Genomic DNA, 15103 nt, shown 5'->3' with positions numbered 1-15103 from the left:
TTTTTTTTAAAGACAGAGTCTCACTCTGTCACCCAGGCTGGAGTGCAATGGCATGATCTCCACTCACTGCAAGCTCCCTGTCCCGGGTTCACACCATTCTCCTGCCTCAGCCTCCTGAGTAGCTGGGACTACAGGCACCCGCCACCACGCCCGGCTGATTTTTTGTATTTTTAGTAGAGACCACTCCAAACCACATTAACATACAGAGGACTTTAAAAGGGAAGAGGGAACCACTCCACTACTTTGGCTCAGACAATGCACTGTCTTCAAAGTTGTAGTCTTTGGGATTATTTTACTCATGTTAATTTGACTATGTACTCAGCTCTGCATATTTTAATACAAGCATTTCACTGTGTGTAAATATTCTCTAACATTATATTTCTGACCAAAGCTAAGTAACTGGTCTGAAAAAATAAAGTTCTATTCTATTTTATAAAGACATGTGATTTGCCTCTATTCTATACTACCATACCTGTAATGGAAAAGGCCATTTTGCTTTCTGCCTTGAGTTTCTGACTTACTGCTCTTTCTAAGTAATGCTGGTATCAAGCTTCTAAGAACCAAACATTAGTTTAGGGTTTGCTTATGTGTTATTTCCCATTTCTTAAAACAGAAGGCATGAAGAGTATAATTAACATCCATTAAAGGCCAATAAGCTGCGGGAGCAAACTCCTAATCGAAATTTACCTAGGAAGTTATTAAGTACTGCTAGGGAAAGCCTTTCAGTGAACAAGCTTCCAGTAAAGAGTAGATTATCATGTGATGAAATCCACAAATAATAAACTGGCCCACATGACCCCTAACCTCATGCCCGGTTTATTCTATTTGAAACCATAATGCCCTCGTGTTAGTATCCCTCACAAAAGTTGGGGTGCCAAGACAATGACTCTAAACATTCAAAATAATTACTTAAAGAAACCCCAAATGGCAGAAGAGTTGAAGCCCAAGGAAACAATTCTACTCTTTCTTATTCCTAAGGTAGAAGGTTTCAAACTTGACGTGACAGGCTCTTTGATTTTGTAACCACTAACTTACTGTATCTGAGCATACCATAATAAAACTGTGGTGAGCCCCATGTTCTTTTCAGGAGACCAGATAGGGTTCTTTTCCCTGAAGATGGGCTATATCTACTGATAGAATAATTTTTTTGGTTTCTAGTGTAAAAGTTTACCTTCGTGTTCACAATTAAATGTAAACAGGTCAAGGTTACTCTGCTTCTATTGATTAATGATTTATCTGGTGTGCTTAAGAATTTTTCTTTCTGTAAAGAGAAGAATTTCGAATAAAACTGTCTAACTTAGCAAATAAGGGTCTACAAAGAGCACGCATTATCATTAATGCTAACATACCATTTTCTCACTTCTAAATACACCATTTTTTATGGAAGAACATTTGAAAAAGGCAAATCTAACAAGTGGATACAAATAAGACATGGCAGTAGTTGCAATTTTCTGGGAAGCAGCCTGCATTGCAGTTTCTTCAATTTATTCACTCAACTACTGAAGATCCTTAAATACAGCATGATCTGTTTAATCTGTTTCAAGTAGAAAACTTTTATTTGTCATGACTGTCTCTTTAGTAGATTGTGAAATATTCTTGGAGACTTTAAAATAAACCTTTAAGAAATGCTGACAAATGCCGTAATTCTTATCCAGAGGTTTGAAGGCCTAAGAATCACTTGTGCGGAATTGTAGATATCTAATTGACTGGGCCCCACCATAGGAGACTCAATAAATCAAGATCTCAGGAGCAGTGGCTTGGAAATGTGCAAAAAAAGAAAAAAAAGAAAAGAAAAAGAAAAAAGAACTAAAAACTCTCTAGATGAATTGGTTCTCAGGAAAATGCAAATTAACACCACAAGATACCACTAACATCCAATAGAATAGCTAAAATTAAAGACTGACAACATCAAACATTGATGAGAATGTAAACTCTCACACGCTGCTGGTAGGTAGGCAACTGGTACACTAACTCTGGAAAACTAAACCTGTTCAACCTATTAAAGCTAAATATACGTCTGTACTGTAACACAGCAGTCATACTCATGGGTGTATACCCAAAAGAACTAAGTGTTTATGTTCATCAAAGACATATAAAGAAATGTTCACTACAGCTTTGTGTTAACTAAAAATTGAAATCAACCCAAACATCAATCAACATTCAAACAGATCCATAATTTGTGATATATTCACACAATGAAATGCTACAAGGAATGAAGAACTGTTGTTACATGCTACAATATGGATGAATCTCACAGGCTTAATACTGGAGAAAATAATGGTTCCACTTATATAAAGTTCAAGAATAGGCCAAACTAATCCATAGTAATAAAAGCAATTTTTAAAAAAGTTAATTTGGGTGGAGGCTTTACTGGAAAGAGGCACGAGAAAATTTTCTAGGGGAGGAGGGAAGTGTTCCATTTCTTAATCTGAGGGGCAGTTATACACAGACATCTGTATCTACATGTAGATACAGATCAATATATAAAACTACATTGAACTGTATGCTTAAGATTTGTGCCCCTCACAGTAAGTTATACCTCAATAAAAAAAAAGTAAATAAAAAGAAATTTTAAAAGCCCCAATTGAGAAAGACTGCTTTATAGGAAAGAAAGTGTATGTATATTCTTACATGTTAGTTTACACCTACTTGACTCAAGGGGAGAATATCAAACAGATAATTTTACTTATTTTTTATTAAGCCACCATGATCTGTGCATTTTGAGAAAAGCAACTCGGAGGCAACTTTCTAATCCTGCATCTAATTAGACTAGAGGCCTTTATATGAAGTTAGTGAGCTGCTTCCCAATACTTGTTTAGCAGATCTAACAGCTTCTACCTTGTGTTGTAGAAACAAAAATAAATCTGTACATTTCCAAGAAAAACAAAGAAATTAGTTTCTACCCTCAAAACTACTAAAGAAAAGCATTCATAGGAATCACACACAGTTTAATGAGCTAGGACTTAAAAACAGATACAGCCTGCCAGCACTTTGAGTATTCAATAATAGCAGTGGTCACCTGGGGCAGCGGAAATAACATGGTAACGATATTTTGAGAGGTTCCTGGAATCAAAACACAGGTCAGATTTTTCCCTTTTCCTTTTGTTTTCAGGGGAAAATTAGTTATTCTCACAGGGACTGGGGACAGTTATTTTCTTAGACTGTGATAACCAGGCATGGTCTATTTCTTCTCACATCTAGTCTGAAATTAGCATAGTAAAAAAATTATCTTGTGCTGTTAGCTAATTTTCAAGCCAAGAGTAGGAGGACAGTCAGCTCTCTGAAATAGGAAGAACAGAGGGCTTGGGACAGATCTAGATAAAAACAAAAACATCTATTATTTAGTGATTGGTGGTGATAATCTATTTGGACACAAGAGAATATAAAGCAGGTAGTCAAGCCAGTGGAAGAACAAAGGCATTTTGATGTTTACCCTGTCCTATTAAACTGTATGAATATGATTACAAAGGATAATAGCAGTATTCTGCTGTTTAGAACTTAAATGTGTGAAATACTTTCAAAGTCTTTTTGCAGTTTTGCCATTATGGATCAAAACCAAAATTACAGAATAAATATGATTTTGGCTGTTTAATACTACATAATGAACTGTTCATGCTTTACAGATTTATTCCAAGAAACGCAACAAATACTTCAACACAGTATATTAAGACACTTCTAAATGTGGCTATTTGGGGAAATAACCAGGATGAAGTTGTGAAAAATCTCAATCATAGAATTTAAAAAATAAATGCAGTTGCATTTTGATATAGCTCATGACCTCAATGTAGAACGTATTGGCAGATTAAAGTCCTTAGATACTTGTTTTCTCTGTTAATGAACACATAAACTGACTTGTGATTAACACAACTGTACTTGGTAGCCAACTCACAGACTATATATAAGAAATCTGATTAATCATACTATGAATTTTCTTACAACCCTCCCCCAACCATGGGGGAACTTTTCATTGTAAAGATGAAAAGTTCACAAATTGAGAGTTGCATTCAACCTAAATATACCTCTCATCTATTTTGTAAGGAACTGAGAGTTTTGCCACTGAAAAGATCACTGCAGCTTCTAAGTTTTGAAACTTCACCTCTATTTGGTAGAAATTTTATAACATGAAAATAGACATTGGGACAGACTGATTCTGACTTCTAAAATTGATGAAAATGTTCTGCTAAGTACAAAAATAAAGCTCTCAGTACATTATCAGTTATAATCACAGAGCCACTGAAAACTACCTAGGCTTTTCCTGACCCTCTTAAGATTAAATCAGATGCTGCTGCTAACTATGCTTATCTAGTTCTTCTTTAGCAGAGCGCTTATGAATCAGTGGTATAATTCCTGGATTATTTGTCTCTCCTACTAGACTGACTGTAAGCTCTATGAGCACAAGAACTATATTCATAAACTTCCACATAATTATACTTTTACATATATATATACACTGTATATATATTTTAATGCATAATTTATATATACATGTGTATATATAAACTTGCACTCGTCAATTATTATTATCAATTATTTTGGATATTTCTCTTAATGACTCCTCTCCCATTAGATGCTCAGTCTGTGATGTTTACCTGTTGGCTCCTTAACTAATCACCTAATGTGTATCTGTTGAATGAATTCCCACAGCCTAGTAGAGTGTCAGCAAACTCAAATAATTTGTTGACCTAATCAATCAATTTTCTAAAAGCACACCAAGCTTTCCTTCTCAGAGCTGAGTGGGTGTCTGTCAGGCTCCCAAACGATAAGAATCATCCTAAGGTGGCCAAATAGACAAGACGCTGTGCCTTAAAACTTGCAAAGTTAATCTCAGACACTTGAGAATTAGAAATTCTTATTCTGGGTTCTCAACTCTACCCACCCTTGAATGGGCTTCAAAAAATCAGACTCACATTCCTTGACTGAAGAATGCACATTCTCTATAAGAACATCCCATTTCCTTTGTAAATATATTTAGGAGCATTGTAAAAAGAAGTAAGAGCGGTGGAAGAACATCTACGATTTAGCTTTTTGGATCAGCTCAATCTATACAGACAACCAACAGAGACAAAAGTCTGCCCTTATGTCACCCCAAACAAATTCTACATTGAAAAGGCAATAGGCAAACAACAAGAAGATAATAAAATGACAAATTATTTTAACTGAAAATCCATCACATAATAAAACTAATGTGCTGTCTAAATCCAATAATTATCATTACTGACTAGATGTTAACCATTAAAAAGAGCTATCTCATTTGTAATTTTAACTCTGAAACCCTCTGATGCACTCAAATACAAACTATAAATGCAAACAGGAAAGGACAGGGTTTTAACTGAAGTTAGAAGTAGCAACCCCATGCCCACTTACACTGTGATCACGTTTAGTAACTTCACAAAAACAACTGAAGCCTTAATTCCTCCTGTGAAACAATTTCTTGAGGTTTTTAATCACTAGGGCTCTGCTGAAGATCTCTATTTCATCAGCCCCTCCTAGCGAAGCTGGATCCTTCCTTCCCTCTTAGAGTGCTGTTCCCGTGAGATTCTGAACTCCCTCATCAAGGGGTTTCCCCAACCCCACTGGGCAAACCCCAGCCCTGGCAGGCTCCTTTCCCCAGGGCTGCTGACTGGCCAGAGAGGAAGCAGCATGCTGGCCTGAGCTCATTAGAGATGATTAGTTCTACTTCAATCCGAATCTTGGTGTTGATTATTAACACAATTTTCCACTTCTTATGGTATCTACAGCACTCCTAAATATAGGTGTTCGGAAATGCACACTTCTAAATGTGAGTATAACCACAAAGACAAGAAGGTCAAAGACCTCAGTTCACCTTTATTTCTGATTCTTGGCTCTACAAAGCTACTTTGTACTGGAGTCCCCTACCTACGTGTTTAGCGTTTGTTTAAAAAGGAAGAGCAGAGAGAAGAAGTGGTCAGCCAGCTATAAAAAAGTGCCTAGGGTCAGGTGCAGTGGCTCACACCTGTAATCCCAGCACTTTGGGAGGCTGAGGCGGGCGGATCACTTGAGGCCAGGAGTTGAGACCAGCCTGGCCAACATGGTGAAACCCCATCTCTATTAAAAATACTAACAATTAGCCAAGCATGGTGGTGCACACCTGTAATCCCAGCTACTCAGAAGGCTGAGGCACGAGAATCGCTTGAACCTGGGAGACAGAGGTTGCAGTGAGCAGAGATCACGCCACTGTACTCCAGCCTAGGTGACAAAGTGAGACCCTACCTCAAAAATAATAATAATAATAATAAAGTACCCGAGGTAGAATTCCACTTGTAAAATTCTTCTTGAGCCCTCTAGTCACTCAGCTCTTTCTAGGATAGGCACCCCAAATCTCAGTCCCTCATTCAATATCTGTAAGCAACTGTCCCTGGGCCTTTTCCATTCAGAGCCCTCCTGCCCCAGTCAAATAAAATTCAATTCCTTCTTTGGGTCTGTTCTTTCCCAAGTCCCCAAGCCTGGAGGGTTCTGCATCCCTCCTTTCATTTATGCAGAAATACTATTTCTTTCAAAAGCCTACATTTTGCAATTTATTTTCCTTTCAGAAGCTTTCCTTCGCTACCTCTTACCCAAACCTTGAACCCCTCTTCCTTCCTCCATGCTCCTTGTAGGACCTGTGCTAAGTAATTCATTTGTTTGGTACTTGTTCATTGTGTTTTGTGACTGATTCTCACTTGCATTTCACAGGTAATGATAATCTCCTTGGCTATTTCCCAACTTCCTAACCCATTTATGCTTGAGGTTGCAATTTTTTGAATGTTTACAATCAGACCTTGGCGATAACCTTGAGCAGTGGGATATAAATAACTCCCACATGCTTGGCGTTCCAATAATGGAACACTACACATAAATGGGATAATCTAATACAGTTTTTTGAGACGGTGTCTTGCTCTGTCACCCAGATTGGAGTGCAGTGGTGCAGTCTTGGCTCACTGTAGCCTCCACCTCCTGGGTTCAAGCAATTCTCCTGCCTCAGCCTCCTGAGTAGCTAGAACTACAGGCATGTGCCACCACGCCAGGATAATTTTTGTATTTTTAGTAGAGATGGCGTTTCACCATGTTGGCCAGGCTGGTCTTGAAGAACTCCTGACCTCAAGCGATGCACCTGCCTCAGTCTCCCAAAGTGCAGTGACTACACGCATGAGCCACTGCGCCCGGCCATAATCTAATATAGTTTTAAATACATTTTTAAATAGCACCTAAAGAATTGGGTTGAGTTTCATAAAAGTGCTTTTTTTCTTTTTTTTGAGACAGAGTCTCGCTCTGTCGTCCAGGCTGAAGTGCAGTGGCGCCATCTCGGCTCTCTGCAAGCTCCGTCTCTTGGGTTCATGCCATTCTCCTGCCTCAGCCTCCTAAGTAGCTGGGATCACAGGTGCCTGCCACGAAGCCTGGCTTTTTTTTTTTAGTTTCCTTTTTTGTATTTTTAGTAGAGACGGGGTTTCACTGTGTTAGCCAGAATGGTCTTGATCTCCTGACCTCGTGATCCGCCCGCCTCGGCCTCCCAGAGTGCTGGGATTGCAGGCATGAGCCACCGCGCCCGGCCAAATGTGCTATTTTTAATAGGTGAAAAATAGTAAAATATCCACAGTGTTATATGGTTAAACTGAATATTTATATTGGAACTCAGTAAAAGTTCTTAAAATGTCTTCTTGTCACCTTCTACCTCAGGATATTTAAAAACTGCCCCAATATGTCTAAGTCTGTCTCTCTAAAACTTGTAAACAGTTTCTCCCCAAACTAATTAAGGGATTCAGTGCTTTTTCCAAATGTCAAGTTCCTATTATAAAAATAAAACATCATATTGTGTAACTAAAATAACAAAGAATTGTATGACATTTCTAGAAATGTAGCAGAAAAGAAGAATTCAGGTTGAATAATATCTTGAACTCACCTTCTTCTGTTGGATTAAACCCACAGATGTCACAAATACAACGAACCCACTTATTCATCTCCTCCTCGCTGTCTGCTACCAAGTAGAAAATCCGGTCAATAGTGTTGATATCAAAAATGTAGCTGTTTTCAAACTCTTTTTTGTTAAATGTCAATCCAGCATCTACTTGTTGACATAAATTTAAATCAATAATACGAATAGGCTTCTTGGCATGATCATTTTTGTAATATTCCAAAACATCTGGATCTCCAGTTAAACGGCCACTGCGTAACACGAACCATCTCCTCTTCCATGCCTAGAAACAAAACAAAAATATCCATTCAGTATTAACTTGAGATAATATTTTCAAGAAGATGCACATTTATCAAACTGATTTTACAAATGCATTGTTTAGAGAAAGTCACAATATGTGTGTGTGTGTTTGTGTGTGTGTTTTTACCACAGGATATCTGCCACTCTGCAAAGCAATGTTTACTAATAACTCAATTAACTTAATAATGTATATATATTCAGTATCTACTATTAAATCTCCTGCTATATAATATCAAGGCAATAAATCAAGGAAGATTCAGTTTTTACTAAATATGAAAAAGTCATAGTTTCAACAAATGGTGTTAGGAAAACTAGAAATCCATGTGCAAAAGAATGAAGCTGGACATTATGTTAAGTAAAACAAGCCAGTCATAAAAAGACAAATATTGTATGATTCCACTTATATGAGGTAGTTCAAGTAGTCAAATTCATACAGACAGAAAGCAGAATGGTGTTTGTCAGCCCCTGTGGGGAGTTGGGGAATGGAGAGTTATTCTAGCATCTAACGGGCCTAGAGTTTTAGTTGAAGATAAAGTTCTGGAGATGATGGTGGCCATGGTTGCAGTGGCGCTGTGATTGTATTAATACTTAATGCTAGTGAACTGTATATTAAAAATAGTTAAAATGATCAATTTTGTTATGTACATTTTGCCACAATTTTTTAAAAAGCAACGAATTTTCATGCGTTAGTATCATTCCATAAAGAATACACATAAAGCTGCTTCTTCGTAAGACTCCTACAGATTTTAAACATTTAAAAGGCTTCTCGTTTTTTTAGGTATAGTGGTAAGGAGTAGGGAGGGGAAAAAGGGTTTTGAAGCTTTTCTGGCTTCTTGCCTGGGAAGCAATCGATTGTGTCTCTCTTTTAGCCACACAGCCTGTTGTTCAAAGACTACACGAATAAGACCTGTATTCTTGAGTATGGGATTTAACTCTTTTTAATATTTCCCCTCCTCTTCCCAACAAACACACATGGGCAATCTGTACTACACTCATCATACACCACCCCCCCCACAGGTTCTGGTAAATTTTGAGTTTAATACTACACCTAGAGAAGAAGCCTAAAAATTATTTTACTATCACCCTCCCTAAATCTATGTTCACCAAATAATAAAAGCAGAACCAAATGACAAACAGTCTTCCTCATCAGCTTTTAACCCCAACATGTGTGCCTGGAAACAAACTTACACCTTACTCCTCTTTGAAATTCCTCCTCAGGGAGGCAGCTAGACAGAAAGAGGCCTATTTTAGCAAGTCTCAGTCATTTACTGAGAGACATTCTCTGCTCCAGATTCAACATTCTAGGTAAGATTGCCTCAAGAGGACACTCTGGGGCTGGGCACAGTGGCTCATGCCTGTAATTCCAGCACGTTGGGAGGCTGACGTGGGCAGATCACTTGAGGTCAGGAGTTTGAAACCAGCCTGGTCAACATGGTGAAACCCGTCTCTACTAAAAAATACAAAAATTAGCTGGATGTGGTGGCAGGTTCCTGCAATCCTAGCTACTCAGGAGGCTGAGGCAGGAGAATGGCTTGAACCCGGAGTGGGAGGTTGCAGTGAGCTGAGATCACTGTGCTCCAGCCTGGACAGAACAAGACTCCTCCTCCTCCTCAAAAAAAAAAAAAAAAAAAAAAAAGAAGAAGAAGAAAGCAGGGCAGGGGGTAGTGGGGACACTCTGGGAAGTGGAAGGACTCAGAAACAAGACATCTTATGAACCCCAGTGGAATAAAACATTCCCTTTGCTACTTGTGGGAAGGAAAACAAGTATATAATTCATTATTCCTACCTTCAAAGAATTGACTAATTGTGAAAAAGAAGTTTAACATACATGAAAATACTTGAGACTATAGCAACCCAGGCAAAATGTCTGCAGAGGTATTGCTAAATGAACAGGTATTCCTCTATAGAAAAATTTAGGCAATCCTTTAACAAGAGGATTACTAGAGAGATCACAAAGACCTAAACACATTATATAGGTCTTTAATATCATCAATATTTTAAATTAACTTCTCATTCTTCGCCGAGCTCAAAGGAATATGTAAATAATTCGTGTCCGGGGGAAGGCAGGGTAGAATCCTATGGATGTTTTAGATAATATTGAAAGTCATAAAGTGTTGGATTCACATGATTTTAACACTGTGTTCTGGAGTATAAAAATCCATTCATTGAATATGGATCTACTCACTGCAAAATAAATAAATATTCCCTCTTAGTAAAATTATGCCTCTATGGATACTTCCCTATCAAGCAGTAAGCTTTAAAAAGTAATGCAGAAATAAAGCAAAAGAATATAGAATATGATGTTATTTATGCAAGGCCCTCAAGAAATCATATCTTTCAGTAAGTGATTTTTCCAGACAGTGAATCTTCATTTAAAGATGATGTATTTAAAGATACAGAAATGACTTTTTAAAACTTTATTGTCTTGCATGCAAATCTTTCTAAAATGCTTTACTACATTCTTCACCAAACATAATCCATTCCCCAATGATTCAGACTAAGTGTTCTAAGCATCCATTTCTTACTGTACTTTAAGAAGCTGTCAGAGGCTATTGCACTGTATGGAGTGTCATTTGCCCCTATAGTATTAAATAGTACCATATTGCTGTGCTTGTATAGCTCATCTTTTTAAATACAGTTTCCTGTCTTTTTTCTCTCAATTTTTATCAACTGTCACTTTTCCCCTCCAATAATAGGGTTTATAGGAGGCTAAACTCTTACCTGTCTCAGGGACTTTGCACGTTTTCTCCTAAATACATTTTATTCCTTCCCTCACTTTTTGCCTGGCCAACTCCAACCTTCAGGGCTTCTCTTTCCTGACTACCCTCAACGCAACCAACTCCAGGGTAAAGTAAAGTAATAGCATAGTTTTAGAGATCCTATTACTTACCTACGTAGTGATTGTGTAATTTTGCAATTCAATTTTTCCTTGTATTTATTTGTGTAGTATCTAACTCCCCAAACAGACTGAACAGTTTAGTAAGATAGCGACCATGTCTGCTTTATTTGCCATAGCAAAGGGCCTGGTACATAGAATATCTGTACAATAAATAAATAGAATTCTCCTGAGAGAGTAGACTTGTAAAATTTTTGAGATTACATTTGATACATGGGCCACAATGAAGAGAGTGCTTTCAAAGCATCTTCCATTTGAGAAAAAGAACTCCAATACTGAACATATACATAATAAAATAAACATAAATAAGATAACTTTACCAAAACACATGCACAAAACATCTTGGGAAAATGGCAAAAACAGAAAAGCATGAAACATGTCCTTTTGCAAAAGCTTATGTGTCACTCTTTGTTTTCCAGCTAACTCTGGCTCCCCCCATTCATTCCTTGGTTTCCCTATTGAAATCACATTGTTAAAAATCAAAAAGCCCTTAGGAACTAAAACAAATAATCAAGAAATGAGTAGCAATGAATTGAGGTGCACTAGATATATTGGGCTAGCGATTAGAGGCTGAGTAGACATTATACAAGACGTGAACCCTTACGGCAGGAAATTACAGCACTAAAACACAGAACTTAGCCAAGCAGCACCTGCCATTTATTTATTTATTTTTAACATGGTCCAAATGTGACTGTTTGTCTCAGTCACAAAATGAGTCACCCTCATTGAATCTGGCACAGATTAAACTGGAAAACAAAAGCAATTACATAAACTACACACTTTAATAAGGCAGATACAAAGGTTCTCTGGATTATGGTACAAAGCACAATTTAGCCACAGAATAAAGCTTGAGGCTTGACAAGAGAACTGACATCAGCACCCTTGCTAATCTCAGCACAAAAGCGTCTCTATGTTTTGTCAGAGCACAAAACGGGCCCACATAAATCAGTCTTTGTTATCTGAAAATATCTGAGATTCTTAAAGTTTGTCCTATTTTTATCCTTGCTGCCTTGGTAGCTCGAGAGAAAGCCGTACACTGCCTTGCCAATCCTGCAGAGCAGTAGCAGACAAAAAGGACAGACTTTCTAGAAACCTTCAAAACCAAATACTCAAAGTAATTTTAAAAGAAATTCAAACAAAAAATCATTTTAACGATTAGACTTCCATTACGAGCAGGTAATGAAGAAGCTGAAATTTGCAAGATGTCTGCATAGTTGAGAAGGACTATGTAAACACTTATTTTGTAGCCATTTCTTATATGTAATAGTCACTCCAATTTTGAGTTGAACAAATAATGTTAACAAGAAATAAACAGTTAAGTCTGGATTTGGGGGTAACTTAAAAGTACCAATATCTGAAGCCAATTCCCTATGCTCCTGTGACTGCCTCCTGTGCCTACAGGTTAAAAGCCAAACTCTGGCAGGGTACACAGGGCCCTCCAATCAACTCGTGCCCCATCTCCACCCCTAAATCTTTCCAGCCTCACTTCTTGCCTCTCTGCCTTCCAACCACATTGGAAATATTTGTAGTTTCCCAAACACTCTGCTCTGTCCTGCCTCTGACCTCTTGGCACAAAATCTACTCCCTAGATTTTAGCTCAGCCCTCTGAGGCACCATCCCTGAGCTGGCTCTGAGCTCTCCATTTCCACCTTGTTCCTACATCATTTGACATCTCTACATTTGAATTGTTACTGAGGGCTGAAGGCATTTTAACCTTTCTTCTTTCCTTTCCCATTGCCTAGCGCTAAGGAGGTGCTCGGTCAATGTCTGCTAAATACGCAATCAAAAATATTTGAGGCAAGGATTAAAAATACAGAAGTTCTCATTACTATTTATGCATTACAGGGATAGTGATATAACTGTGATCTGCCCAGCACATTCAAGAATTGGTCAGGCAAGCATAGAGGTGTGTATTTTAAAACTCTACAGACATAAAAGAGATGTTTTCAAACATCATTTTAAAAGAACTATTCTTTTAAACATTTTCTGTATTTAGCAAATTGGATATGCTAACCTGTAGAACTGTCACACTGAAGCTGGGTCTTAAGACAGGCTTTTCACACACCTTAGAGTATGGGTAAAAAAGTACTTACTGGCAAGAAAGTACAGATAGAGTCCCACTATTTGGTGGGAAGGAAATATATTTTAACCTGGATTAACCCCAAGCCATTAATGGCTGTAACATTACTAACAAATTCACAAATTTTGCCTAATTAACCTAACTAGCAAATTGCTTCAGCTTTAAAGAAAAACATTGTAACTGCTGTACACCCCATTTTGTGAGTTCTCTGTGGTATAAATGACAGCTCACATGCCTGGTGTGATGCTTGCCAAAATTCCCTAATCTTTTCCCTGTACCTTTACTGGAAGAGCTAATTATTGAGGAAGTAGCCAATATATGGGCAGGCAAGAGAGAAGATCAGAGAAGAGGTCGGGGTAGTCCATGGGTTCTCTAACCTGAACGCACATTAGAAATATCCGGAGAGCTCTGCTTCAAAAAAAAAAAAAAAGCTTGGGGCTTCACTTCAGGCCAACTAGATTATAATGTAGAGGGGTGGGGATGAAGGGAATAGGCTGCTTTAAACACTCAACAGATGATTCTAATGTGCCACCAAGATTGAGAACCACAGATCCAATCAATAGGATTATATTGGTCATTAAAGTAAAATTTCCAAAAAAAAACACAGGTCCTATCAAGCCTACGTCTCATTCTTCATCTTCTTATATTAATACCTTCTGCCCATGTCAGTGCTGTCTCTATCTTTGTATTTTTGTTCACAATATTTACCCCACTAGCAAATATCTTTCAAACCCAATTCATTCTTCAAGGTTCTTTTTTCCCAACCTTCCCCTTTCCTCCCCACACCCTCCCTTTCCACCACTGACAATCAGTTACTGCTCTGTAATATCTCATGCATTGCTGTAGAATAGATTGGAACAGTCTATTATTTAACATTTTCAAACTCTCCAAACACTTATGAATTATTTTCCCAACTGGACATTAAGCTCCTTGAAAGCTAATTTTTTTTTTTTTTTTTTTGGATCTGCAACAGCACTTCACACATTGTAAGTGCTCAAAGCCTTGGTGAGATGTTGTCCATCAGAATAATCATCACAGAGAGCCACTGAGATTAAATAAAAAGACTTCAGATGGGAAAAAAAAATTCAAAGTTGCTATTGAAGTCCACACTCCTTCAGTAAGATGGCATACGTGGTTCTTCCAAACCATACTTACCTGTCTCATCTCTCCAATCTCTTACCTCCACAGATGGCCTCAGAGAGCACCCACGTGGCCCCTGTTGCTTTTTCAGTCTGAAATACCTTATCTCCCTCACCACGAGCTCCTACTCATCCTTCAAGAACTAGCTCAAGACCTGTTCTTTAAAGCTTTCCTCACCTCCCCGAGATAAGGCATCTGCTCCTGTTGCTCTGAGCTCTCAGCAATATCACACAAGTAGTCCATTAACAAGCCCATTCCCTTAAGCACTTGAAAAAGAACTCTGCTGACTGCATCTTGGGGTCTCTTGGTAGTTGTTAAGCCCTAACAAAGTATACCTTGTCCAGATAGCTGAAGAGTAACACTTTCTACATTCCTGAGCCAACTTCCCTTCTACCAGGAAGCCTCACCACTATAATTTTACTAACCCTTTCTTTTCCTGAGAAAGTGTGGGGGAAAAAGTACAGCAGAATTTTTTATTTTGAAATCTCTTGCCGGGCGCGGTGGCTCAAGCCTATAATCCCAGCACTTTGGGAGGCCGAGATGGGCGGATCACGAGGTCAGGAGAACGAGACCATCCTGGCTAACATGGTGAAACCCCGTCTCTACTAAAAAAAAAAAAAAAAAAAAATTAGCCAGGCAAGGTGGCGGGCGCCTGTAATCCCAGCTACTTGCGAGGCTGAGGAAGAAGAATGGCGTGAACCCCGGAGGCAGAGCTTGCAGTGAGCTGAGATCCGGCCATTGCACTCCAGCCTGGGTGACAGAGCCAGACTCCGTCTCA

At 38.3% G+C, this 15103-nt stretch overlaps 1 protein-coding gene across 1 annotated transcript in view; it reads right to left on the bottom strand.

The window, feature by feature from the left end:
- The window catches only part of GAB1 (GRB2 associated binding protein 1), a 136351-nt gene that overhangs the window by 46558 nt on the left and 74690 nt on the right, over nucleotides 1-15103 (bottom strand). The window contains exon 2 of the mRNA XM_017854908.1: nucleotides 7898-8192. Within this exon, the coding sequence (XP_017710397.1) occupies nucleotides 7898-8192 (295 nt within the window). The remainder of the gene's footprint in view (nucleotides 1-7897; nucleotides 8193-15103) is intronic.

The sequence above is a fragment of the Rhinopithecus bieti genome, unplaced genomic scaffold, assembly GCF_001698545.2.
Source record: "Rhinopithecus bieti isolate Rb0 unplaced genomic scaffold, ASM169854v2 scaffold_39317, whole genome shotgun sequence".
Lineage (NCBI taxonomy): Eukaryota > Metazoa > Chordata > Mammalia > Primates > Cercopithecidae > Rhinopithecus > Rhinopithecus bieti.
This window is presented reverse-complemented; position numbering and strand designations above follow the sequence as displayed.